The sequence below is a fragment of the Pholcus phalangioides genome, unplaced genomic scaffold, assembly GCF_987345545.1.
Source record: "Pholcus phalangioides strain wild (caught in Gottingen) unplaced genomic scaffold, Ppha-v1.0 ptg000007l_1, whole genome shotgun sequence".
In the NCBI taxonomy this organism is placed as follows: Eukaryota; Metazoa; Arthropoda; class Arachnida; order Araneae; family Pholcidae; genus Pholcus; species Pholcus phalangioides.
The window spans coordinates 24,040,906-24,068,294 of NW_028301600.1; the positions used below are offsets into that span (position 1 = coordinate 24,040,906).

The 27,389-nt window shown below is 37.3% G+C and overlaps 1 protein-coding gene across 1 annotated transcript in view; it reads right to left on the minus strand.

Moving 5' to 3' along the window:
* Nucleotides 1-613: 613 nt before the first annotated feature.
* Nucleotides 614-27,389, minus strand: part of nord (neuron derived neurotrophic factor nord) — a 50,943-nt gene continuing 24,167 nt past the window's right edge. The window contains exons 3-6 of the mRNA XM_089232881.1: nt 21,145-21,365; nt 10,121-10,257; nt 5,115-5,837; nt 614-1,678 (exon numbers count right to left, since the gene is read on the minus strand). Of these exons, the coding sequence (XP_089089007.1) occupies nt 1,014-1,678; nt 5,115-5,837; nt 10,121-10,257; nt 21,145-21,350 (1,731 nt within the window). The 5' untranslated portion in view covers nt 21,351-21,365 and the 3' untranslated portion in view covers nt 614-1,013. The remainder of the gene's footprint in view (nt 1,679-5,114; nt 5,838-10,120; nt 10,258-21,144; nt 21,366-27,389) is intronic.

Genomic DNA, 27,389 nt, shown 5'->3' on the forward strand with positions numbered 1-27,389 from the left:
GTGAAGAAAGACTGATAATACTTTATACATTTTTACAGCAAAATATGTGTCTATTACACCCATCACGTGCGGTAGATAAGTGGTTGAATTTAAGTGATATATTTCGGCATGGTTTCTTCATATTTATCATACTTACAAACTTCATTCCGGTATTATGCATAATCTCTCTCTCTCTCTCCGATTTATCACATTTCCGCAGTGTATACAGGGTGAATTAGAAAAGATGGGAAAAACTGTAAGAGGTGATAGTACACACCCCAATACAAACAATTGTCATCAAAGAATGTATGGCCTAACATGAAACGCATCTAACGGCCGCTCCGCAAACGTTAAAACGGCATTCCTGTTGAAATTTATGCATGCAAATGTAACCTGGGGAAGAAGAAGAAGAGATAGAACAATAGATTTGGCCATCCTTTTCCCTTTTTTCGGTCATTTTCTCACATTTTGGGGACGACGACGACCAGACCCCCAAAGAAAGAAAGACCCCCCTAAGTCCCCTCTCGCAATGGCCTTGCGTAGCTCCGTAGTTAATTGAGGCCGTCTGTAGAAACTACGGACAATCCGTAGCAGTTGGCAACTCTGTGTATATCATAAAAAAACTACAAATGGATAAATACTTACATTTTTTTTATTTACATCCGTATTTACACCTTTGTGATACTTGATTGACTAAACACCAATTTCAAAAATATAGTCTTTGTATGTTCATAAAGTAAGTATGCAATAAAAAAAGCCGTTCAACGCCGTAAGCATCTAATGAAACAAAAAGCATCACTACGTTCGAGACGAAAGTATATAAGTTCAGTTTCATTTATGCACTAAACTTTTCAAGTTCTGGAATAAATTGACATAAATGAAAATTCAATTTTTTTCTATCGTAGATTCTTGTCATTTCAGTCTTGCGATTAATATTCGTTGATTCATCGCATGATCAAATCAAGTATGTAAAGTATTTTTACAGTTTCAGTATACACATTATATAGAAGCGTATTGATTGTCCGCGATATCTATTACCCGAGGTTTCTGGTACGCGAGCAAGTCTTCAAAGTAGATGCCCAAACTCTTTCGTATGGAAGCATATTACCTTTCACTTTAGTTACTTGGACCTCAAAAAGGTATGTCGTACCTGGCTGAAGATCTTTGACTCTCTGCATGATCACATTATTGAATCTTCGCTTGCTAAATCTGTGATAGCGTCTACATAGAACAGTTGTCCTCACGGTGTCATTAGCAACTGGAGGTGCTTCACAATTATTACTTGGTTCGGCTAATGCTTTTCGCATAAGTTCGTCTTGTGCTGCACTTTTATATATGCAGTATTTGACTTTTTCATCTTGTGAAGCCCTCCAACCGATCGTTATGGAATCGCAATCGATCAGCGTATCGAAAACTTTCACATTCTTATCCGGTGGTAGCATCGGATAAGGAAAAGAGTGGCGTTTCGAGCTTAATTGGATCTGGACTTCCCGTTTGATATGAGTAGTCGATTTCAAACGTAGAATATAGTGAGAGCTGGTGTTACTGATCGCATGGTCGTATGGTATCTCGAGTGTTCTCATATCAACTATTCTTTCTTGAAGAATATCACGAGAGGCACCGATTGCTCCATTCACAGAGACCGTAAACAAGATTGGACCTGGGCTGTTACAAGATTGTATGAAAATAAGTACTGGACCTATGAAAATATAAATAAATATAGCTATATGAAAATTGGAAAATTGAAAATAACATTAAACTGATATGAGCATTTATTTAACACTGAGCTGCGGGAATAGTCGGAGAAAACATGCTCTCAAAACAGCTGCGTAAAAAAAAATTATATTTTTTTTCAGTTGTCTTTTGTGAAAGATAGATGGCACTTAAACTCACGCGTTGCAAATACAGTGGTACGGCGGCTAAAGCCAGGTTTTCCTAGAAGCAGGTTCCTACAGCGCGCGCAGGGTAAAAACGCTGATTGGTCAAAAAACCTGAATTTCAAGTTTTTAACCAATCAGCGTTTTCACGCTGCACACGGCGCAAAAGTTCTACCCTAGGAAAACCCTGCTTAACGAAGATAATTCGTTCCGGAATCACGTTCGTTAGCCGAAACTTCATAAGCCGAGGTATCACTGTGCAGTAAAACCTACGGACACCGTATGAGATGGTGGTCCAGGACCTGGCCTGGCCACGGTGGAGGGCTCACCCGAGCCAACAAGCCAATGAGGAAAAACGTGGTTCAGGACCTGGCGCTTGGCCACAGAGAAAAACAAAGGGCTCAAGCTCAATAAAGCTAAAAAAGACATCAGAAGAGCTCATCGGAATAAATTGTATATTGTATAATAGAAATATTTAAATCTGTATATACTTCTTTTTTTTAATAATGTGTTTTTATATTCAATGTTCATGTATTTTATATTTTTATATGCATAATAAAGCACCCAACATCGCCCAGCCCCCTCATCCGGGGCAATGGCTAAAATTGACAATGGTCGATAGAGCCTGGGCGGTGCACGGAATGAAATGAGTTCCTCATAAACTGACAAATTCAGTATTTATATCATCAGGGGTTATCTATTTGAGATTCAAGTTCCACGCAGTGCGCCAAAAATTAGTTTCCTCTGAAAATCATTCTATCATGTAGCCTACGTACGTACATAGAATTTTAAAGACAAAATATTTTTTTCGAAATTTTCTAATACAAATAAAATACAAATACACTGTACAAGGCCACAACAGGCAAAATGACTGAAAAAAAAGGTGCCCATAACAAATATGGATTCATATATTTCTAAAATACAGGAACCCAATTAAAAATGCAATTACAAAAACTAAACAATATATGATAAAATATTATACAATGCCCATAAAATGTATTTATGGTTGTCTTATTTTAAGTATGGATAGCTTCTCGATTTCCCTCAACATGTTTATCGTATTTCTTTTTAAACGTGTCAATTGTGTGTGTTAGAATTTACTACCCCCGGGGGTAAGCTATTCCATTTATTAACAACCCTATTAGAGAAAAATTCCCTGCGACACCATAAGTTAGCATTGTCCCTTATCGAACTGGTGTCCCCTTGTAAAGGCAGTTAATTGACGGCGAATTAATAAATCATGGTCTCTTCTATCCATCCCATTGAAAATTTTGAACACTTCGATCATATCTCCTCGACACCTGCGTTCATCCAATGTTTTTGAATAATTCAAGTTAGTGTTTGTCGTCCTTTGCGTGGGTCGGAGGTCCGGTGGCGCAATGTCGGCCGGCGTTCGGCCCATGATCTTGGTGGCTGGTGGGGTTTTTTCTTTCTTTTTTTTCCAGCATGGCCCAGCCGCAAGGTAGCCTGCTTATATCCCACAAGGGACAGAGCGGGGGTCATGTTTGGTGTTTGCATAATTCAAGCCACGTGTGAGCTCTTCTCTGCACCCCTTCAACCAATTCTATATCCCTCCGTAAGTATGGTCTCCAAAACCTTACGGCATACTCCAGTCCAGGAAGAACTTAAACTCGGAAAGGCGGAAGAATGACTTTAGGATACATCATTTATGACTCTTTTCTGAAAATAAAACCGGGCATTCTATTCGCTTTTTTTTACCACAGCTGAACAATGTTCAGAAAACCTAAGCCGCTCCTCAATGAGAATTCCCAAATCAGTCACCCTATTTGCATCCGGGATAGTGATACCATTGAAATTCAACTTTGATTCCGGACTATACCCATTAGCTTCACGTCATTTGCGAATTTGCTAACAATCCCATCGATACCTTGATCGAGTTTATCGATAAAAGTGAGAAGTGTGGGGCCGAAGACACTTCCTTGAGAAATTCCACTTGTGACGAGACGTCACAAGTGGAATTTCTCATTCCAATCAGAGAATTCCCGTTCACCATAACCCGTTGTGACCCATCTCTTAACCACGATTCTTGTAAACGCTTCAAGAGTTTACCATGTTGGATCCGATCGGATGCCTTCTTGAAATCAAGATAAACAACATCGACATTTTTGCTAAGCCTTAGTCACATAATCATAGAAGCAAAGGAGGTTGGTTACACATGAATTACCCTTCCTGAACCTATGCTGATTATCCCACAATACCTTATTCTTGTCTGTCCACTTCACCAATTGCCTCTTGATAATAATTTCCAAAATTTTCGAGAGGGAGCTCGTCAAACTCACTGGACGATAATTGAATACTGCTTCTTTACAACCCTTTTTAAGTAACAACATTAGCAAGCTTCCAATCCCTTGGGACGATACCCTCAGCAACACTACTCCTGTAAATCCGAGCGATTGGCCCCAACAATTCATTAGCACATTCTCTGAGGACCCTGGGATAAATATCACCTGGTCCTGGTGCTTCGCTTGCACATACATTTTTCAGAAGTTTTAGGACTTTCACATCTTCTACTTGAATTTCGTTGAGGACTTTGTCATCCCATGCCAGACGGGTACTTTGTATATCGCCTTCACTATTAAAGACTGACGAGAAGAAGTCATTGAAAGCACTACACATGCCTACATTGCTCTCTACCCTATCGAGAGGGGGGGGGGGGGCAACTGTCCCCTTACATCCATTATTGACGTCTAAAAATGATTTTGGGTCAGAGCCAATGTTATCTGAAAACCCAGATTCAACCTCCTTTTTACTATCCCTTATCGCTTTCTCCAACTCTCTTTTATCAGTAAACAATGATAGGTCACCTCGTCCACTTTCATGCTCTCTGAGTGTTGTTTTCTTCTCAAGATAAAGTTTACGCATGCTGTCCGTGAACCGTAAGGGATGCGATGTATAAACACGCTTTTTTCGAACCAAGAGTATGACGTAGTGCCTATAAATTTTGTAGCAGTTGTTAAGGCCCGTTTACATGCGAAATGGGAAAAGCTTGTTTAAAACCGAGTTCAAGGATTTTCGCTAAAACACGTTTACATGGACTAGCATTTCAATCCCACTTTATAGAAGTCGTTAGAGGTTCCCACACGCAAGAGGATTGTGGGAAAGAAGGTTATAATCCCAAAAGATTAGCGAGAAAGAGAAAGCAGTGCCTGCCCAATAGAACTTCCAATGCTACCGCAATATTGCACATGTAATCGGGACTGTGTGCTCTAGTATTACCGCATACAGAATTGTACTCACCCGGTCCTCTGCCTCCTTGGTACCTCAGAGCAGCAGCATATCCATTGTTTTTATCCAACGTCAGTGTAGTGAGGATATCTTCCTTTATCCACAAATGTCTGCTCGTAGGTTTAATAGACGCTTTCACACCTACGTACGCGCTTGTAGCATTGGTAGTTGCATCGATAACGAAGACATCGAAATAGTAAGTTTTACCTCTTTCGAGTCCTTTGAACATGTGCCACGTTTTCTTTCCAACACACACCATAGAAACATTATTCTTTGACAATTGAGTATCGAAAGAATTGCTTCTCTTTGGCATCTTCTCCCAGTGGAATCCAAAGCCAACGTCGGCTGATTGTAGCTCGGTTCGAGAACCGAATAAATCAGATTCAGCCGCGCAATAAGTATGGTAATTCCTGGCGGTGTTGGACGTCACGCAATATTCTACTGGCTTCTTAGAAAGACTTGGCTTCCACGATATTAAAACTCTGTTCCGTTTCGCTTTCACTATTTGTACTTTCTTCATCGTTGGTAAAATTGGATGGTAGACTTTTTCCTTGCAAGTGTCATGGGTGACGATGACTTTGGCTCTGATGGTGGCTTTGCTGTTCATTTCCAACACGTAAATACCACTAGGTGCTATCATGTCTACGTAAGATCTTCGGTCATATCCAGTGAATGATAGCGAGTGAGGTAAGTCTTCGAACGGTTGTTCGAGCATCGCATGTTTCAAAACAGGATCTAAAAAAGTATAATTATTTCAATTGAAAAATCAGTACATGGAAAATTAAATAAAACTAAATTTATTTCTTTAGTCCTGAGTTATTCCTGTTAATTTTCCTAAAAACTTTAACCAAGTACAGTAGCTTCTATTTCTGACAAATTAATGATTAATGAACACATCATTCCAAATTCACCATTTTTTTAGTGTTTGGAAAGCAGTTTTAGGACAAAGTTACCTCGTGTAACAAATCTGACGTAAGAAAAATAAATCATGAGATGGGTGTTGAAAAAAAGTGAATCTACGACAATTAAACGCCACGAAAACTCAGCGTGAGCCAATTTAGTGTCAACGATTCAGCGCGGGCAGTTCAGCGCTATCACAAGGCAACCAAAGAGGATGCTTTTTCCATTTCTCACGGTGTTTATGGCGTCGAGTGCAGACAAGAGAATTGCAAGTTAAATATTCGATACTGATTTTGCACTGAATATTAAAAAAATAGCTGCATATTATCATTCGTACCAGCCAGAGACGTAGTTGGAAAGCTTGAAAATTTGTTAGAAGCGAGTACTACAGAGACAATGAAAAAAGATTTACATGTTGTTGTAAATTATTTCGAAAACACCAGGATTGGTAGAGCAACACGAAGAAATCGCAGGGGAGAGATGAAATATCAGATGAATTTCTACGCACATAATTTTCAGCTGCAAGCGTAACTACTTTTTATGACATGATACATTTTATATGAAACATCATATTTGCGTGAAAAAAAAAAAAATTCTCAACAATTTGCATAACAATTTCCTTCGAAATTGTTATTTAAAAAGAACAATTACTGCGCTGAATCATCGGTGCTGAATCGTATTACGCTGAATTCTCACTGCGCTAAATTGTCTTGCGCTGAACTGCTTCGCATTGAACTGTTGTGACACCGAAAAAAGTGTGTGAAAAAAAATCGTTCTATTTTATTCTAATCTCAAAAATCAAAAAGCTTGGTAAAGCACCACCAACAACAGCAACGAATACATATGTGATTACAATCATTTGTGTGTGGAAGTGACCTGAAATGTTCTTTTTGTATGTTCCTAAAACGTGTACATATGTAAATCCTTGAGCTGCATGCTCACACCGGAATGGCTTACCATAACGCGAAATAGCAGGTGGGTTAACCATAATACTAATATGCGAATTTCAAAACGGAAATGTTACCACAACATTACAACGAAATCAAGAAATTAAGCCGAACGGAGAACTCTACGAATATCATGTTATTTTTCACCGGACAGTAACTTTCATGTTGCCGCTCAATGCCTTGCAATTATTTTTCTATTGTAGGCCTTGTTCTGGTAAAAAAAAATAAAATCATATTACACACACGCACACGATATTCATCCATCCAACCCACATGTAAAGATTTATGACAATCGATCTCAGCTTTAAAATAATCATTCTAAAATCGATAAGGAGACGTAGAGAGCGGTCTAACCTAACAAGAAAAACTGCTCGTATGACAAATGATGCTTTAACGTTTATCAGATCCAACAATCTCTGAGATCGTACTGTCATGATTAGTGATGAAAATATAATCTTGTCCTCATTCACAAGATCCTATTTTTTTTTAAATATATATTGTGTATATTATTACGGCAGCGTATTCCCGACGGGCATCAATTCCAAGAGGTCAATATTCGACCCCGATTCAATTGTTATATACGTGCATTCTTTTCTTCTTCAGCACTTCGTGGTAAACAGAAACAAATGTGTCTAACACGTAAATTGAAAACAGGCCCGAAATATGAAAATGTAATACTATTTTTTTCCTATAGATTCATTTTCTTTTTCGAATTGGTTGAAAAAAAAAATTGACAGTCCGAAACAAAACCGAACGAAGGTGTTTTATTATACGTATAAACAAAAAGAATAGCTATAAATTGTTAAAATTTACTTGACCCGTTATAGCTCAGATGCCATTACGGGTGAAGATCGCCGTATAAAGGTCGTAATTATAATAATCTATTAGGAAATACCATATCAAAAGAAACTAATGTTTTGATCAGGTGACGATTACACCACTTGTGGTCAAACCACAAGTGGTGTAATCTTGATGTATAATTTTATTGCATTCATCTTTGGAACTTAATGGGTGGTTTGAGAAATTCTGTAGTTCCTCTTTGGCGTTGTTGATAGCTCTCTTTAGATCTAAGGATCTATAAATATAATAGTCGATCAAAAAAGAAATCCGTTCGAGTGGATTTGTTAATACGGATAGCGTTGCAGAAAAGAACAAAGCAATGTATATGGAAGCCAAAATTTGTGTGAAAAAGTCAAAGGCATTTTCAGACTGCACACAATTTCATAAAAAGAAGGCAGATACCGTCCGTAAATAAGGAATTCGGTCGGTTCACTACGATTTTCTGACGGCTCAGAATAATAGTGGGTGACTTCGACCTCTCTCTCTAATAATCCTTTGTGCCGTAATCTCCCATAATCCTTTGTGCGGCGAAAACTACTGTTAGCTCCATAGTCAGCCATCTTGAGCCAACCACTTCCGTTCAACCCTCGTGACCAGTGACGACTTCCGAAAAGAAGGGGGAGGGGGGAGATACCGGCATAAACTAAACGCCATGTAAACGGGTTGTAGCGAAAATTCCTATTACCGGTAACTTCCCGGGATATTTTATTTCCCATGTAAACGGGACCTAGCCAGCACCTCCTAGAGATAGAATGCCTTTGCAGTCTGCTTGTGACGTCAGTAAGTAGTCCATTCTCTCTCGGAATATTCAGTGAAAAAAAATTCCCTCCTCGTGCCAGTATCATCGTTGTGCAGAAAAGAAATGATCGGGCTCAGAATTGGCAATTTCTATGCCCCACATCCAATCACTATGCGGTATTTGTGAGCCAATCAGGAAGATTCTACGCTAAAATAAGAAAAAACGAAATAGGATGCTGTGTTTCAAAATGTGGTAAACTTGCTAGGTAGTCTGAATGACGTTTATGGCCTTCTATCTCTAGGAGGTGTTGGCTTAGCTCACTTTTTTCCATGATCTTGTGTTGTTTGAATGACGTAGGAATGACACTCTAGGGGGTTGCGGGATTTTTGAATTCATTCTTGGCCTCTATTGTGTTGTTCAAAATATTAATATTTATAATTTTTTTTGAGTAACCCATAATAATTCTGCCGGATTTTTTATATTTCTGTGCATATTTAACCGAGTAGAATCAGTGGTAATTTTTTTCAAAACTTTTCGAAGACGTCACCTCGGAACCCTTTCATTGTTAGACGCACTTGCACCTTATAAACATTCCTCTGAGTAATTTCTAATATTACGGTCCAAGTCTGAAGTTTTGTGTCAAACTTCAGACTCTCTTTGTGAAGTGGACGGTCACCTCTCACAGAATTCAGACACTGGCTAGTTTGTGAAGTGACCGAATAATTGCTGGGCATTTCATGAGAACGCATTTATTACATGGACCATAGCATATATACTGGACATTTTTCTGTAAAGAGAGAGGGGCCTTTTCCTTAAGGAGAGCATTTTTCTCAAGATGAGCCTTTCTCTTAAGAAGAGACGGTCGGAACATGGTAGTGCAACAAAGTCAGGGCCGTCTTAAGATTACCATTGATCCCCGGGTCAAGTGATTTTTTAATGACTTTCTGACAAATTCACATGCTTACTCTCAAAAATTTCAATCAGATCTCATTTTTGTGAGGCCCCCTCTACTCTTAAGGACTTCGGGCCGTGCCCGGGAGGGCAAATGCGTTAAGACAGCACGGAACAAAGCCAATCACGCTGAAACATACCGGATCCCTTGGTCATGATGTCCTTATGCAGCTTGCTCAATATGATATTGCAGTGAACTGACCAAAGTTCTTAACGGAGGGTATCTGTCGTCTCAAACAATTCGGTGCCTGTCTGAACGCCTATGGAGACTTCTCTTATGATCACGAGTGCTTTCTCGTTTCTCTATAGGTGACTTTAATCGATTCTGTGGATTTCATTCCACTCGAACGAGTTTCGTTTGATCGACCCTTTACAGTGCGTAGTTATTGATATAAACTAGCAAAGTAGAGTTGTATCAACAACGTTAGAAGAAATTTTGCTTCAAGAAAAAGATTGCTACAAGAAAATGTAAAAGTCCAATTTAGTACATTTTTTTAAAGATAATAATTTTTTTTTTTTATCCGCTGTTGTGTGTGTGTGTGTGTGACGTTTGATTTCAAACTTCATCCTTGGATTCGTTCATCCGAGTGTTATAAATATACACTAAAACGACATTCGTCTATGATGTTTTATTCCTTTACCTTTTTTATACCTGTCTTCAATCCACGATCTCGGTAGAGGCTGAAGGGACAAATTGAATTCTAAAGGTGCTGTGTTGGAACACGGTGTTACGGTGATCGATAGTCGGTTGTATGTTCCATCCGCCACGTAAAACAATCTGTGTGATGAAAGAAAAAAATAACACATAAATATTAAATCGTAAAATAAAATATTGGGTAACTCTCTTAGGTAACAATTAAAGGAAAGATTTCTCAGTTTTTTTCGTGACACTTCAGATAAACTTGTTATCAACACATGATTGATATGAAACTGTCAGTGATCTTCTGTATGATAAAAATTGTTCAAATCAAAAACTGGATCTCTATATTTTGAGACCGGTCTTTTATCGTATTGCAAAGCAGAACTTCAAATTCTTATTATATATATATAAGACGCTGCTTTCGCGTATTTATTTTTTCATTTGGAAAATACAGTAAAAAATGCGTTAAATAAATTACTTCCTTTAGATTTGAGATTAACTCGTTTGGAAAACTGTTTTTTTTTTTTGGTATTTTTCTTTTGATTCTTATGTGAAGTATTCCGTGCATATTGAATTTCGGGTAGTTTACCTCTAAAGTATACAAAGCTTCAACTATAGTTCGAAGAAAGATTGATGACAGTCGAATTACTATCATTTTTAGAAATGAGCTGAATTTTACACACATATATATTACATTCAACATATAATCATTTCCATACGAATCATATTTTCCGGTTTTTGTGCATAACAGTTCCGAATGATTGGATTCTTGTAGACACCATCATCATCAGTAACTTTCGCAGCATGCATTCAAGTGATTATTCGTTATTTTTGGTGGACGATAGAGCTAGGGGTTTTTAGTGACGTCAAAAGAAATTCTTATCTGAGTGAAATACAAATAGTAAAATAAATTATGTTTGGGTTACGAGTAGGAATTCACAGTAGATAAAATAGGGGATCACTACTTTATAGTGTACCGCTCACGAGAATCTTTATATTTTACTGTTCGGTTGTTGTATACCGTAAGAACGAGCACAAAAACGTTATAATAATAAGCGTTAAACAGTTTTACGTCCAAGGAACTTTCTAACGCTCTGTAGCTGTAGTTACAAAAGAGAGATATGGATATATAGATATATGATAAAGAGACGTGTCCGGTCTTCAAAGGTCAAAGGTATATATATGGTAAAGCAACTGTACGCTACAAGGCAAGACCACAATTTAATCTACTAAACACTTGTCGATCACGGCCCCCAAAATTCTAGACTCACTTTAACCCTTTGACGGGCAAACAGAAATCAGTAAACCCCTGTAAAGAGCCATGTCTTTTTTTTATAAAGTAGGTTTTCTTCCGATTTTCGGCGAGTGTGAAGTAGTGAAACCTGACGTGAAGTTTGTTTCTGTGTAATGCTTGTTATGTGCAGTGCTGCCATCTGCCACCAGTTTAGTAAGAGAGATAAGAAAATGTTCTTCATTGAGAAAAAAATCATCTTTACAAAAAATATATCAGGGATTGTCATTTTTTAAAATAAATGGCTTTTAGGAAGGTGACATATCTCGTCAATGCCGGTGAGAGGGTCAAATCCACCCTGACGTTACAGTTGAAAAGTTCTCTCAAATTTTTGAAAATATGAAAAATATGATTATTGATTTTTAAAACGATACTAAATGATACTCTGTGTACGAAAATAGAATGGTACAGAGAATAGCTTAAATTGTATTGACAATGTTCGATCGCTGTGGTAATGATACGTCACGAATTGCATCGAAAAAGTCATAGATCTATTAGTCATAGATCTCAAATAGTTAAAGTTGGATATAATCTTAGTAACCCATTAGAAACAATCAAAGGCGTACCTCAGGGCTCTGTTCTGGGACCATTATTATTTAACATATTCATAAATGACCTTTGCAACATTGAATAAACTGGTAAAATCATAACATTTGCAGATGACACAGTATTGCTTTATTCAACTGATGACGACCATTCACTTGCAAATTCGATAAACGCCGATTTATTAATAGTTCGTAATTGGTTTATCAGTAACGACTTACAAATAAATGTAACAAAAACGAAGTTTATGTACTTCTCTTCTATGACTAATATAAACTTCAACCATAATCTGATATTCCACAATAATAATTGTCAAAACATTTCAACTTGTAACTGCCAGAGTCTCGAACAGGTTTCCACGGTTAAATACTTAGGTATTCATATTGATCATAACCTCAGATGGAAAACTCATGTAAAATATCTGCAAAGTAAACTTCGCTATGTAATTTACAAACTATATTACCTAAAACCATATATAGATCACTCGTTCATGTTAACACTTTATTACTCATTATTTCATTCCCTTCTGTTATATGGTTTAGCTATCTGGGGTGGCGACTTCATTTCAAATCTTACACCAATAATGAAACTCCAAAAAAGAGCAATAAGACTTATCACAAGTGACTATTTGACTCCTTCAAAACAACTTTTTCACAGTCTTGGAATGCTTTTTAAACGACAATTTGCTTTACCTCTGAACAGTTCCCGCTTCTCAAATAGATTGAACAATATATACTCTCTACCACTCATCCACAAAACTCTTCTGAAGAAGCATTTTACTTACCTCATCCCGAAATTTTGCAACTCTTTACCACCTGCTATTCTTAACATTACTAACTTATTACCTTTCAAAAGACACATGAAGCAATATATTTTTTTCAATCAGTGGCATCGAGAGTTTCTTTTGATTTGCCTATGCTCCTCAATCAGTTAAATTATGAATCTATTTGATCTTAAGCATTATATTGATTTATATTTGCATATACTTACCTGAAAATCATGCAATGCGTATTTCATAAAATTGCACTCCTTGCTGTTGCCAAAAATACTACAAATTATGTGAAAGTTTTGTTTTGACATTGTATTTTTTTTTTTTTGAAACCCCCTCCCAATTTTGTGTGCGTATGTGTTTTTCTAATATTTCGTTTTAGTTTGTTGATGTTGTTTACTGCCGCTGTGGTGGTCGAGTGGTTATAGTTACGGACTCGCGATGCGCGGATCCGGGTTCGAACCCCACAGTGGTGGTCGGCTGAAGTTGGTTTTCTGAGGTTCCCAACTTCAAGGTGCGAATGCGAGCCGATCTCCCCGGTAAAAAATCTCGCCACAGAGAGCAACAGGCCTACAACGTTACAAATCTTCAATCATTACACTTCACTCACAATTTGAAGCATAGAAGGCAGCACTGAAATATCATACGCAACACTAGCTACACACTCAGACTGTTAGGTGCACTCACTTTGTTCCAGACTCTGCCACGATGCTGGGCTGGAAGAGATCTCGGCAACGGGATAAGTCCGGTGGCAGAGACCCTGGCGTTCATTCATTCATGATGTTGTTTACTAATAAGTAACTGTGTTCCTTATTATTCATTATAAATTTGCAATGTATCATCCAGTATGGATCTCTAGACCCCCTTGGCTGATTTTTTTTTGTTTAATCTTGTATTTATGTAAAAAATTAAAACAATAAACAATAAAAAAAAAAAAGCAGCAGATAGTATTTGCACGATTTATAGCCGTCAAATATGTAGTAAGTACAGGCACGTATGATCATGAACCACATTACACATGAACTACACTACCTGCTATTTGCCACATCGAAAAAAGACAGTAAAATAAGTACTGTCAAATATATTATGAATCACACACTTACAGATGCTAGTTTCACATATTTTTCACCATTTGCAGCATTGTGACGCGACTAATGACGCGGTATAAGAAATAGATTTTTCATTTGATCAGTCTCTAAGTAGAGAAATACCACGTTGTTATTGTGAATAGAATATCAACATAACTACGCAACGATGATGTTTTGTGTCTTGGGAATGTAAATAGACTGGATTCGTTACTAAGCAAGATTTGTCCTTGAGGTAATTATTGGTACGATTGTTATTTTGCGATTTATTTATTGGTGCCACTCATTTTTATTATTGGTCTAAAATGTTTATACAGGGTCCGTATCCATCTCTTTTACCGCTGGCGGAGATCCCCGACGATATACGATAACCTATAGTGAAGTGTTGACATATCCAGTCTATTAAAGATAATTGGTGTTAAAATTCAAAAGGAATAAATTTAACGCAGAAAAAAAGAACTTCTCAATAATAGTACGAAGTTGAAAAGAATTTTCAAATTGTGGGAAATGAATGGCTACGATCAGCGTTTCTCAACCTTTCTGAATCCAAGGATCAGTAAGATATCCTAGACAATTCGACGGACCTCTAACTTACCGCAAGAACAACGTGACCATGCGTCCCGTATTTTACGGGACATTCCTGTGCTTTTGTCCGTTCCGATTTCATACAACTGACCCGGCTTTTTTTTCAAGAAAGCTTATTTTCGACTTTTTTAATCTTTAATTAAAATGGTGAATGAAGATAACTTTCATAACATAAATTATAAATTATACCATGATAGTTATGATTAAAATTATAAATACTCGTCTTAGATCTTACATATTTTGTCGTGTTCAACGTATTTTAACTACATTTCAATTCACTGCGACTCGCAGTAGTCCTTTACTTTTCCACTGATTCATAATTTTCAGCGATTTCACTGAGGTTTGCTGCAGTAGTCCCGGCTCTTCAGCAATTTTAGGAAATTTGTCATAAATTTCATTTTTTTGGTTACAATATACTTCATATTTAGTATTGCGATTTCTAGTATTTTCTTCGATGTGTAATTCTCAGCTCGTATTGGTAAATATAATAAATCGTCAATAAATTATTTAAATTTACCGGAAATTTTGCTCAAACTTCAGCCCAGGATGATGGAGTCGATCAGTGATGTTGCTTATGTTTAAAAATGTAATTAAAATATGCACTTATTCTGAAATTCTTCAATTTTATGCATTCGAGTGCATCAACACCATGGCCCTCAGAAGGGTGGGGCTGACGGGGCTAAAGCCCAAAGGGCCCAGGAAGATTATCATCATTTTGTTTTTTGCTTTTTCAAGCAATAAATTCACTGCAGAGAGGATCGTGAAAAGTCTGGTCTGGGTAGGGTTGCCAACTGTCTTCTTTTTTGGTGTCATTTCAAGCGTCCGCCTTACGTTTTAGAAAATTCGCCCTTTTGTCGTCCTTTTCAGGTCTCCGGAATTATTTTGATTTATATTTTTATTTTATTTTTTGTTCTTTCCATTTTGAAACATATTTCTTCACTGATATGAGTGTTTTTGTGTTCCCCCCCCCCCCCACACGCATTCACCAATAGCAGCAGTGAAGTTCCTAGAATTTTTTCTGCTTCTGCTTTTTTTAGCAGCTCTATTTCAGAGTGGGGAAACTTATTGTTGTGGCCGGTTTTATTGGTCGGAATAGTGGCGTCATCTATTGTGAAAATTGGGATAAGTGACGTCACTAATGATGCGCACGCATGTGTCCTCCTTTGTCAGGGCCATATGAGTTGGAGCAAAACAGAAAAATAAATAACGATCTGTCTCCCCTCGATTTTAATGAATTGTGCCCACCGTCTCTGGTCAGTTTTATTACTTCGCCTGGAGCAAGGAAGGGGTTTTCTTCCTATACCCTCAGAATTGTTTTTAAATCTTTTGGGAAAGTGGTTTTTTTTGTCAGGGGAATCAGCATTGAGTGTTGTCTGTATCCTATTTTTTTATTTCTGTGTGCGAATAAAATAGAAATAGGTAACCCCCCCCGCACATATAGGTACAGGAAATCTGCGGTTATTGAGCAAAGAATGGTGTTTTCAAAATGGATATTACGTTTTTTCTCTTTCAGAGCTGTTTTTCCTACTGTCTTTTTTATGTTATCTTGGGGAAAGCTCGGACATGGTTAGAATAGCATCTGCCCTGCTTGGGGCAACTTGGATTTGTCTGGAAATTTTGAGGGCGTTGGTCACAGCGTGTAAAAATCTGTGGGGGAAAAAACACGCAAACATTCATGCCAATGAAAATATATATGTTTCAGAGTGAAAAAAAAAAATCTCCTGAAAAGAAAAATAGAATACTTCCAAAAACTTGAAAAGGAGGACAAAAAGGCGAATTTTCTAAAACGTAAGGAGGACGCTTGAAATGACACCAAAAAAGAAGACAGTTGGCAACCCTACCCAGACCAGACTTTTCACGATCCTCTCTGCAGTGAATTTATTGCTTGAAAAAGCAAAAAACAAAATGATGATAATCTTCCTGGGCCCTTTGGGCTTTAGCCCCGTCAGCCCCACCCTTCTGAGGGCCATGGTGTTGATGCACTCGAATGCATAAAATTGAAGAATTTCAAAATAAGTGCATATTTTAATTACATTTTTAAACATAAGCAACATCACTGATCGACTCCATCATCCTGGGCTGAAGTTTGAGCAAAATTTCCGGTAAATTTAAATAATTTATTGACGATTTATTATATTTACCAATACGAGCTGGGAATTACACATAATCGCAGGTAAATGTGCGAAAACAAAATATATTAAATTTACAAAAATGGGTGGCAACTTTGGATAATAGCCGGTGATTATGCATAATAACCGGATCTATCAAATTTCCGTAACATATGTAGTGGTTCTGTTTCAGTTGGGGAAAACTATTGTGGTGATGGGGGTTTTTCCTTTTTTTTTTGGAAAAGAGTGGCGCCATCTGTTGCGAAAATTGAGAAAACGATGTCACCAAGGGTGTGCGCGCAGACGTCCTCCTTTCTCAGTGTTCGAACCTGGTACCTGGTAATCCTAGCGGAGGGTGACATCATCCTCAGATAAGTCGCAATCTGGTGTCAGCAAAAACCTGTGAGCTTTGGCCTGAGTTTGGTCAACACCAAACTCAGGCCAAAGCGTTCAATAAACGGACGGGTGGACCAAACCAACACCATCTATAGCAGAAGGACTCCATGCAAAGCTCGTGACGTGACTGAAGAAGGTCATCTCACCTATAACCATTGGATATAGCAGTCGGACACATGCGATATCTTTACCCTTTTTTGTAGTATATCCAATGGCTGTAGGTGAGATGACCTTCTTCAGTGACGTCACGTGCTTCGTGTGGAGGCCTTCTGCTATATATGGTGTTGGTTTAGTCCGACCGCCCATGTACCGTCAAGTTCTGTGCACACGAGCTCTAGGGAAAGATTGTGATATCCGTTGCCTTTGTAGTCTAGTTGTCTATGGCGCTCACCTGGCAAGTGAGAGGACGTGGGTTCGTTTGCCCACAAGGACAGTTGAATTTTCTCTCTTTCTCAAAAATTCATCTTCGCATCAGCCAGCTGTTAAAAATCTTCGTGGATATGGTACTCAAAGTATGAAGGTCTAATTTTTATTTGATCCCGTAACAATATTACTATCTATAATATATATCTAATATGTATCTAATATATATATCTATATAATATGTATCTAATATATATATCTATATAATATGTATCTAATATATATATCTATATAATATGTATCTAATATATATATCTATATAATATGTATCTAATATAGACATAAAGACATTAAAGACTATAAAGACATTTTTCATTTGGTTAGAATTTCAATAATCATGTCTGTCTGCGAACCATCTGTACCATAGTCATAGACCACTTCTAGTTCGCGGGCCATAGGTTGAGAAACGTTGCTATTGATACATTTAAAATAAGACAAAAGAGTTCTTACAAGCGATTTGCTGATTTAAAATACAACATAAAAAAACAATAATTCGAAGTCCAGAAATGAACAGTTGATACTGTTGTATCTTATTTGCATAATCTCGAGTTTCGTTCACCAGCTTCAATCAACACCGCATAGAAATAGAGAAGAGCATCCGCCTCTTCTAGAGATGCTGCTTCAATGACATACAACTGCTTTGGAGCCTAGTCATACATTTAATTTACACTGACGTTTAACGGGTTATTATCACGGATTTTGCAATTTCTTGGTATCGATTCCTAATAATTTGATAATGCTGTGTGTACAGATTTACATTTAAATTTTTTTTCTTATCTTGATTCGTTATCGAGTTAGATTCGCTAGCTTATTTCTCCACTAGAGATGCTGTAATTTTTATAAATAGAACAGGCATGCCGACTATACATAGACACAACGTTTATGTTCAGAAAGCTCTTTTTCATCAGTAAAACTGGGAGAAACTTACTTCATTTCGGACCCAGTATAACATGGCCTGCGCATATCAACTAGTAGCTAAAAAATACATTCATTCTTTCCCTTTCGTTTCTCTGTTAAAACCCCAAGGTTACAACGAACGTTTGTATTTTGCCATCTATGTCTTATTGGGTCACTATAGCAATAATGATAATATATAGATTTGTATATCTCCAAATTACTACTATAAATGAATTAATGTAAGGATTATTTTTGGAAAGGAATAAATGTTGATACGAAACTAACACGGGTAGCGAAAATTTTTTGATATGTGTGTGCTATATAAATACGTGTTCACCATGCCTTGAAAACCTCTAAATCCAACAAACATCATTGCTAGCAGTAGAGTACATTTGTATTTCATCTAATTAATTCTAAATAAGCCGGATTTTAATTTTTTATGTCATAGCGTAGGCATTCGATTTCATAAACTATGCAAAATGCTACCGCGCAGAAATCTTAATTTTGTTTAGTCGCTCAAAAACACGAACAGTTATTCATATAAATATACTTTATAGTCAAGGCACAGTAACAGCGCTACAACATCGTGCCCACGCAAAACTCGCGTCATTTATGTAAATAAAAACTTCCTCCGGAACCATAACTTTATATAAGAAGGCATATATTCCATCATTCGCCATTGTGAGGGTGATAGTTCACAATTGTTCATGCATCTTTATCTGTCTAGAAACTCATTTGCTTAGTTTTATTCCTCAGCTCCATGGTTTATGGTAGAACAGAATTTTTGTCAAAGTAAACGAATAAATGAGTAATTGTTCCGTAGAAACCGACTTGGCAGCCACACAGGCATCAAAACCTTGAAAACAAAATCGGTTCATGCTATTCCTGATCCCTTGATCCTGTAGACGGGTCAGATACCATCAAGGGCGGAGTCTCAGGTTTGATATCACAAAAGCATCGAAGTGATTTTTCGAATTAGTGTCTGTGATGGCTTCTCTTATTAAATGATGTACGGGAGTTGGAAAGGGAAGCGGGAATGGTTTCGAGTGAGCTTTATTCTGCCAAGTGTTTCCCCCTGTGTGGAAGCTGTACGGTTTAACGGGGCGTTTGCTTATTTGTTACTGTCAAAACATGCTGGAAACTCGAGAGCTTAATGGCTGTTTGCGCATTTGCACCAAGAATCACGCTCGCCGAACGAACAAAGACCGATGGATCTTGAAACGCGTATATTTAAAGGTGTTCTCGATGACTCTGGGTTTTCGTCACACTGGTAGCGACATCGGAGCAGTGCAGTCTGGTAACGAGAAAGAACGTGGTTCTTTTGCGAGCATCACAATTGGATATCACCCTGTTTGGATGAAAGCCAACTAAACACTGAGTTACTAGTGCGTTGGCGCGTCATGCAGGGATGCTCGATCAGCGTCAAAACTACGACGGAAAATCACTATTTTCAGAAGTGCTTTCAAAACAGAGGGAGACACTTTTTTTTTGTACTCGTCTCAAGACCAATGACCCACCAATACACTCATATAAATATAACACCATTTTATTCATACATAAAACTTTTTTACACAGTCGAGTCACAATATTTTGTGGCCACACATCACCTATTTTCGATAATAACTGTAGGTAGCTAATGAAATAAGGCAAGAGTGTCGTGAGCTGGCTTGGGGCGATGTAAGTATTTTGAAAATTTTTACTGTCATATGGGTAAGATAAAACATATTCATCAGATTAAAAAGGACGACTGTCAGCTTTCCAGCCACGCATCGCAGTCAACTCGAAACTGGATAGTTCGCTTTATACTGTATTCACGTGTTGGTGTCGTTTAAATGTATTGTAACTAGACAAATGACAACAATGCGATTAAGCGAAGTAGAGACAGTGGATTACCACGTGTCGTTGATGCGACAAGTGAACGTCAGCTGATAAGGTGATACCCTACACTTGCGCAATCCACTGTTCGAATAAAAAGGGAGCTAAAAGATTTCAGTATAAAACGCCAGCTCAGCGAATCTTCCTGTATATAGTGCTTCAAGCAGATGGAAAGTCAATGCAACAATGGTATAGAAGTTGCTTCGGTATAAACGGCTTCAATTTGCAAGATAGTATCAGAATTGGACCTCTTCTGATTAGCAAATGGCTCAGACGAGTCGCATTCGATGCCGCGTTGTATGAATGGTTGCTGTCGTATCTAGGGAAGGGGGGATTTTCAAGAACATGAAATTAACAAATATAAAAGTGTGTGTATTTGCCTTTCTCTTTTATACCACAAGTTTCGTTAGATTTGGACATAATAACGGTGTTCGGGAATAATTCTGGAAATTCCAATGCATCATCTACATCATAGTTTCCCAAACTTTTTGTTCCATCGCCCCCTTCTTCAGAGAAATTTTTCTCTCATCGCCCCCCAACTCAAGCGAACCCATAGGATCCTATGTTATACCCGTGGCTTCTATCGCCCCCTTGGACCTTTCCATCGCCCACCAGGGGGCGATATTGCCCACTTTGGGAAACACTGATATACATCATAGTTTCCCAACCTTTTTTGACTCATCCCCCCTTCAGAAATTTTTTTATCCCATCACCCTCCAACGCAATCTAACCCATAGAATCCTATGGATTAGTCTTACCCGTAGTTACCCGTAGCTTCTACCGCCCCCTGGGGGTGTTATCATGCTGACCAATTTCATAATCGCGAGCTATTGGTGGACCAATTCCATGAAACTCCTCACTAGAACTGCATTCGAAGATTGGCATTATTATACTGGATTCAAGTCTGAGCTTATACCAGAACGTCCATGGGCACGGGGAAGTTCGCAACTCAGAAAAGTTTGAAAACTCCCTGATCTTAAATTAAGAATAGTTCAAATCTCTAGCAAGTATTGTAATAATGAGCTAAAGAAAAATATAATTTTAATCAAATACCTTTGCAGCTGGCCTTTAGTGATGAACACGTCGACTTCTTTTTTATACGGCAGTACTTTATTGTCGTAAAATATTTCTGGTCTGTAAGGGAAAAAATAGTTTTTTCGATGTTTTGGGCCAATATGTGGCTCTCGACTTCTAGCGGCACACAACACTGACGCAATCAAGCACCAAAGAAAAATAGCAGAATGGCTGAGAAAACTCATAGTTGTGCTATCTATCTGTAATGAGAGGATATCAAATACGAATCAATACAAGTCATATTTCTCATTGCCGCAAAAAATCAAAAAATGAGGTTATGAAAGAACTCGAAAGAACAGTGAATAATAAATTAGCTATTCAAGTCAGTCGTGAATATTAACGCATTGAATAATACTCTCGTCATAATGAGAAACGCAACCTTATTTTGGAATTCCCGAAAATAAACAAAAGGAATAATTAGCATTTTTGCGTATGTTACATATTTTATCCTCGAAATTCGATTTTACAAATAGAATTTCTCCTAAGTTGAATACCACTGAGATTTTTTTTTAATTTAAAAAAATATATATTTGTTTTTTTTATGATTAGATATTTCCGGATTTTTACAATTGCTTACCTTGAAATCGCATTAAGATACCGTCTCCAAACGGACATAAATCTATTTTCACACTTTAGGAATCACCTTGCGGAGGTGTGTATTATTTATTTTTTTTACCATTTATTTATATTATTTTTGTCGTTGATGGATGAGATAAAGACAATACATGTGAAAAACAGTGGTTACAGTAAGCAATCAATGCTAAAAAACACCTTGAAACGTATGGTATCAGTTTGAAAAAAATACTTCCTGCATTAAGTTTCAACTCTGAATTGTTCTAAGGAATTGCAAAATCTCTATATGTAAGACTAAGCAATTAGATGGCCATTTTCTGTTTTTTGGTGTCTAATTTGCCACATATTCACATAACACCGACGATGTTTCCTCGAGTTATATTAATTGTGAAAACTAAACAAATAAACCGAAACTTCTTGAATTTGTGGAACAAGAAACATCTCTGAAATATTTGCGTTTTTCAAAAATTAATATTTAGATAGAAGTCGGTTTTCAGACCTCCAAATTTATGGTAAGTCTAATATTTTCACTTATTAACCTAAAAAGCGCGGTATCATTTTCATACAGAAGTGAAACCTTGAGCTAGTCTGGAAGCAACTAACCCTGAATTTTACTATTTATTTTTCCTATCCTAACTAGAAGCTAATGTTTCAGCACCCATTTCTCTTCCTCCGAATGAATACAGATAGAGGAAAAAATATTTAAAATAAATAAATAGACAAAATAGACACTGAAAACGTTTTTATTTTTATTATATATATAGCTTCCCCTGAAAAATAAACGTCAAATGACAGAACGTTTTAAAGTAATTTTTTTTTAAACAGACTTAGATGAGAAAAGGAAAATATATTTTGGTTCTTATCATCTCCAGTTTCTCATTTTCATTCTTTTTTCTCGGTGCTTTCAATCTGGGAATGTTTCGTTCGTCGTGTGTTTGTGTTTTTGAAGTTGACTGTACAGTCGGGGGGTAAGGTATATAGCAATCTTGCCAGCAAAGAGACTGAGAAAGATGTGCTTGCCCTTTTTTTCCTACGTTAGACGAGCGAGCATTTTACAATCTTGGCAAGGCGTAGGAACAGGGACACATGCCAGAGAAATAAATGAAATAAATACTACCGAACGAAAAGGCGCGAAACACGGCTTAAACACGACGAAAAGTTTTGCGCTGAACGTTTATTAATTGAAAAAACGTCACGGTTACACTCCGTGTGAATCATGCGTAAGAATAATTCAAATGTTTACTCAGGAACGTCAGAACTCAGAGAAAAGGTGAAGAAACGACTTCTGGAAATGATAGCGATGAAAAGATCACTCATTTTTGAATCAAGGCTTTTTAAAAAGTACATACGCTCTAGTTTTATAGCGTCTGGTTCTTTTCTTATTTACTTTTTTATTCCCTCATACATTTTGTGACAGCGAAAATTTCTTAGAATATTATTTAATAACACGAGGGAAAGTCAAATACAAGATAAACGCGTATTCCATCATTATTATTCTTTTCAAATAAAAATACAGCCGCAAAACAATTATTTCAGAGTGAACCAAATCTCTCAAAAAGAACCGATATATTAACTAATTCATTTTGTTGTTCTTACAATAGTTATGACTGTATCGATATCAGTCATTGCATATTTTTCCCTTAGAGCTAATCAGATTGTATTTTCTTTCGTATGGAACTCTTTTCAGTTGGGCGTGTAAAGATAGGCAGCACGTGCACTGGTTTTCGGTACGCTCTCATTTGCATAACCTCTGGAATCTCAGAGTGACGCCCCTTTATTCATCAATTCTAACTCAATGGGAACCCTAAACGTATACGCCCAGTACAATCTCTTATTGGAAAAAAAAAATTGAATCTTCCAAACCCGATTTTATTTTCCATTTCACATTATAGAGACATTTTTCTTTAACATAGAAGCGATATTTTTGTTATCATATACGAGATTGTCAGTGACGTAAAGTCCGAAAGCCGAACGAGATGCAGATATGGGTTGCATTTTTCAATGGACTTGGTTTTCAAGTCCATTTTTACTTACTTTTAACTTCGTCCAGTTTTTATACAAATACAAATACAAATACAACGCCACAACAGACAAAATGCCCAACGATGGCTGATAAAAAGATGCCCATAAAAATATGGATGTCATATATTTAAAAAAAAAACAGCAACCCAATTAAAAATGCAATTAACACAAATTATAAACAATATATACACATGATAAAATATTATGCAATGCCCATAAAGAATACTCATGGTTGTCTTATTCTAAGAATGGATAGCTTCTCGATTTACCCCAATATGTTTATCGTATTTCTTTTTAAACGTGTCAATTGTGTTACAATTTAATTCCTCCGGGGGTAAACTATTCCATTTATTAACAACCCTATTAGAGAAAAATTCCCTGCGACACCATAACCTTGCATTTTCCCTCACCAATCGATATTGGTGTCCCCTTGTAAAAGCAGTCGATTGGTGGTGTACTAAAAGTTCATGGTCCATGCCAAAGCCTCGAAAAAGCGGTAGAATGACTTTAGGAGAACGCGAAGAGACCTTTTTGAAAATGAGACCAAGCATTCTATTCGCTTTTTTGACCACCGCTGAACAATGTTCAGAAAACCTAAGTCGCTCGTCAATGAGAATTCCCAAATCGGTGACTCTAGTTGCATCCGGGATAGTGACACCATTCAACTCGTAAGAGAACCGTGGGTTGTTCGAACCAAAATGAGCGACCATGCACTTATCAACGTTAAACGTCATGCTCCATTCAATTGCCCATGCTGAAATCCTGTTTAAGTTGGTCTGGAGCAAATCCCTATCGCTTTCATTCCCGATTAGCTTCACATCATCTGCGAATTTGCTAGTAATCCCATCGATACCCTGATCGAGTTTATCGATAAAAAGTGAAAAAAGTATGGGGCCAAGGACACTTCCCTGAGGAACTCCACTTGTGACGGAGAATTCCCCGTTCACCATAACTCGTTGCGACTTATCTCTTAACCACGATTCTATCCAATTCAGCAAGTTGCCCCCAATTCCAATCTCGTGTAAACGCTTCAAGAGTTTGCCATGTTGGACCCGATCGAACGCCTTCTAGAAATCAATGTAAACAACGTCGACATTTTTGCTCTTACCCAAAGCCTTAGTCACGTGATCATGGAAGCAAAGGAGGTTAGTTATACATGACTTCCCCTTCCTGAACCCATGCTGATTATCCGACAATACATTATTCTCGTCTATCCACTTCACAAACTGCCTTTTGATGATAATTTCCAAAATTTTCGAGAGGGAGCTCATCAAACTCACTGGACGATAATTTGACACCGCTTCTCTACTACCCTTCTTAAATATCGGGACAACGTTAGCAAGTTTCCAATCTCTTGGGACGATACCCTCAGCAACACTACTCCTGTATATCTGTGCGACTGGCCCCAACAATTGATTAGCACATTCCCTGAGGACCCTGGGATAGATATCATCTGGTCCTGGTACTTTGCTTGCACATACATTTCTTAAAAGATTTAGGACCTCCACGTCTTCTACTTGAATATCGTTGAGGGTTTTATTACCCCATGCAACACCCGTATATCGAATTTATACTTAACTAGTTTTTCGTTTCTGGTTTCTAAATCGAGTTTTCACTAATACAAATTTAACGTGCCCTTTATTCTGAATGGGAACTTTTTTCATTAGGATGAATGAACATGAACATTAATCGTCTATTTACATCAATCAATGCAATTGCATAATTTAGTAAGACTTAACAAATGATCACATTTTTACAGATATCAAAAAGTTTCGCGATAAACAAGATTCTCTATTTTGATGTTATTTGAGAAAATTATATTGGTGGAAAAAGTGTTGGTTGATACACTAATTTTTTTTGTTTTGTTTTTATGTGTTGTGGCTGCCAGTCTGACGTCATCGACATGTTCACTTTTTCACCTGATGCACTTTTCCGATAAGAAAATAATTTTTTCTAGAATTACTTCGATCGAATGTCTCCTAAGGTCCAATGTTTGATTAATCATAGGCAATAATGGAGCTAATCAAATTGATTCAAATGTAATATCTCCATAGATTATCCAGGAATAGCGTACAATATACGAAATAGAGTGTACTATTCTCAGAGAGTGAAAAACACTGGGAGAATTTCAGTAGCGAGTAAAAATATTGCGATCAAAATCACAGCCAGAAAGATGTATATCGATTTCTAACTGGCTGTTCCCTTCCGTACCATGTACATAATATGCGTGACTTAATCCATGTTTGACTGTCCAATGTCAGTAAATTCGTTAAATATCTAATGTTTAAATGCAAAAGTAATACAGAGATTTTTTAAACTGATGATTGGGTAAATGGTTACCGATGAACAATAAACAACTCTAGTTGAATTTTTGTCATACCACTATACATCATTATTCCCTATGCACGAGAGGATAATCATACCAGGAACATCTTCCCTTTTACAGCCAATGCCATAACCATCCTTTACTGAGCTGGAATTGCGATGGAACCTCGTTTATACGTTACTCAGTTATACGATGTTCACGTTTGTATGACGTTTACCTTCGGTCGCAATTGGTTCCTATACATTTCAATGTTAAAATAATTCATTTATTCGACGCACTTCGACTCGAACTACGAATCTTTTGAAAAAATGTCATATCTATCAAATGCGTGCAATTTTTGTATGCAGCGAAAACGCGTTACTGCAACCATTCTTCTTTCATATTGTCATCGCAAAAAGCATAAATTTTAGGGTGTTTGCTGGCGTTTACGAAAATAGCCAGATAGCTGGCTGATGGCCATTTAGAGTGGACATTTAAGTGATTTCTTTGTCACTTGTTTCTGAGAATACGCAGACGCGGCGAGCCCCAAAAGAAACAGGTTTCAATCGTTTTGACGGCCATACGTCCTTTAAGAATTTTTTTTATCCCAATGTTTTCAGCGTATCCCCAGAGGATAAAAAAGTCCATTGTAAGCATTTGGAGGGTACAGGTCCACCGAGAAGAAACAGATACTGTACACATACACAGTAAGTTCTGTCGATAATTTCCTGCAGAATTTTCTGTTGTTGTGGTGCTGTGCTTGCTGGCTGGATTGAATCCACCGTTCGTAATGTCCAGAAAAGCGCTTTCTCTTAGGGAAAAAACCTGGAAATTTTGGCAGAATTCGACAACAATTTTAAATTAATGACGAAAAGTTGATCTTGAAAAACAGTTGAATGTCCCCGTGTCATCTTCGAACGATTATAAAGTAGAGAAACAAAATCAAAGACCAAGCTGCTGGTTGCAAATCATCTGCTGCCAAAAAAATGAGTCCAAGATGGGAAAGGACATAATATAACAGACATCCTGAGGCCAACAAAAAAATTCCACGTTTCCAAGTGCAATGTTCGTTAAACTATTTGAAAATTGGAGAAAACTTGGGAAAGAACAGCATAAATGAGGAAAAGAAGCATTATCTGTTTATGCTGTTCTTCCCACTTTTTTCCGATTTTTGAATTCAAATATCCCCACTTGGAAACGTGGATTTTTTGTTGACCTCAGAAAAGACAGGGCAACAACCTTATAATTGGGTTTTTTAAGACACGGTGTCCATATAAATTCTTAAAATTTCTATTTTAATAACTATAAAATTGTGTAACGTGTA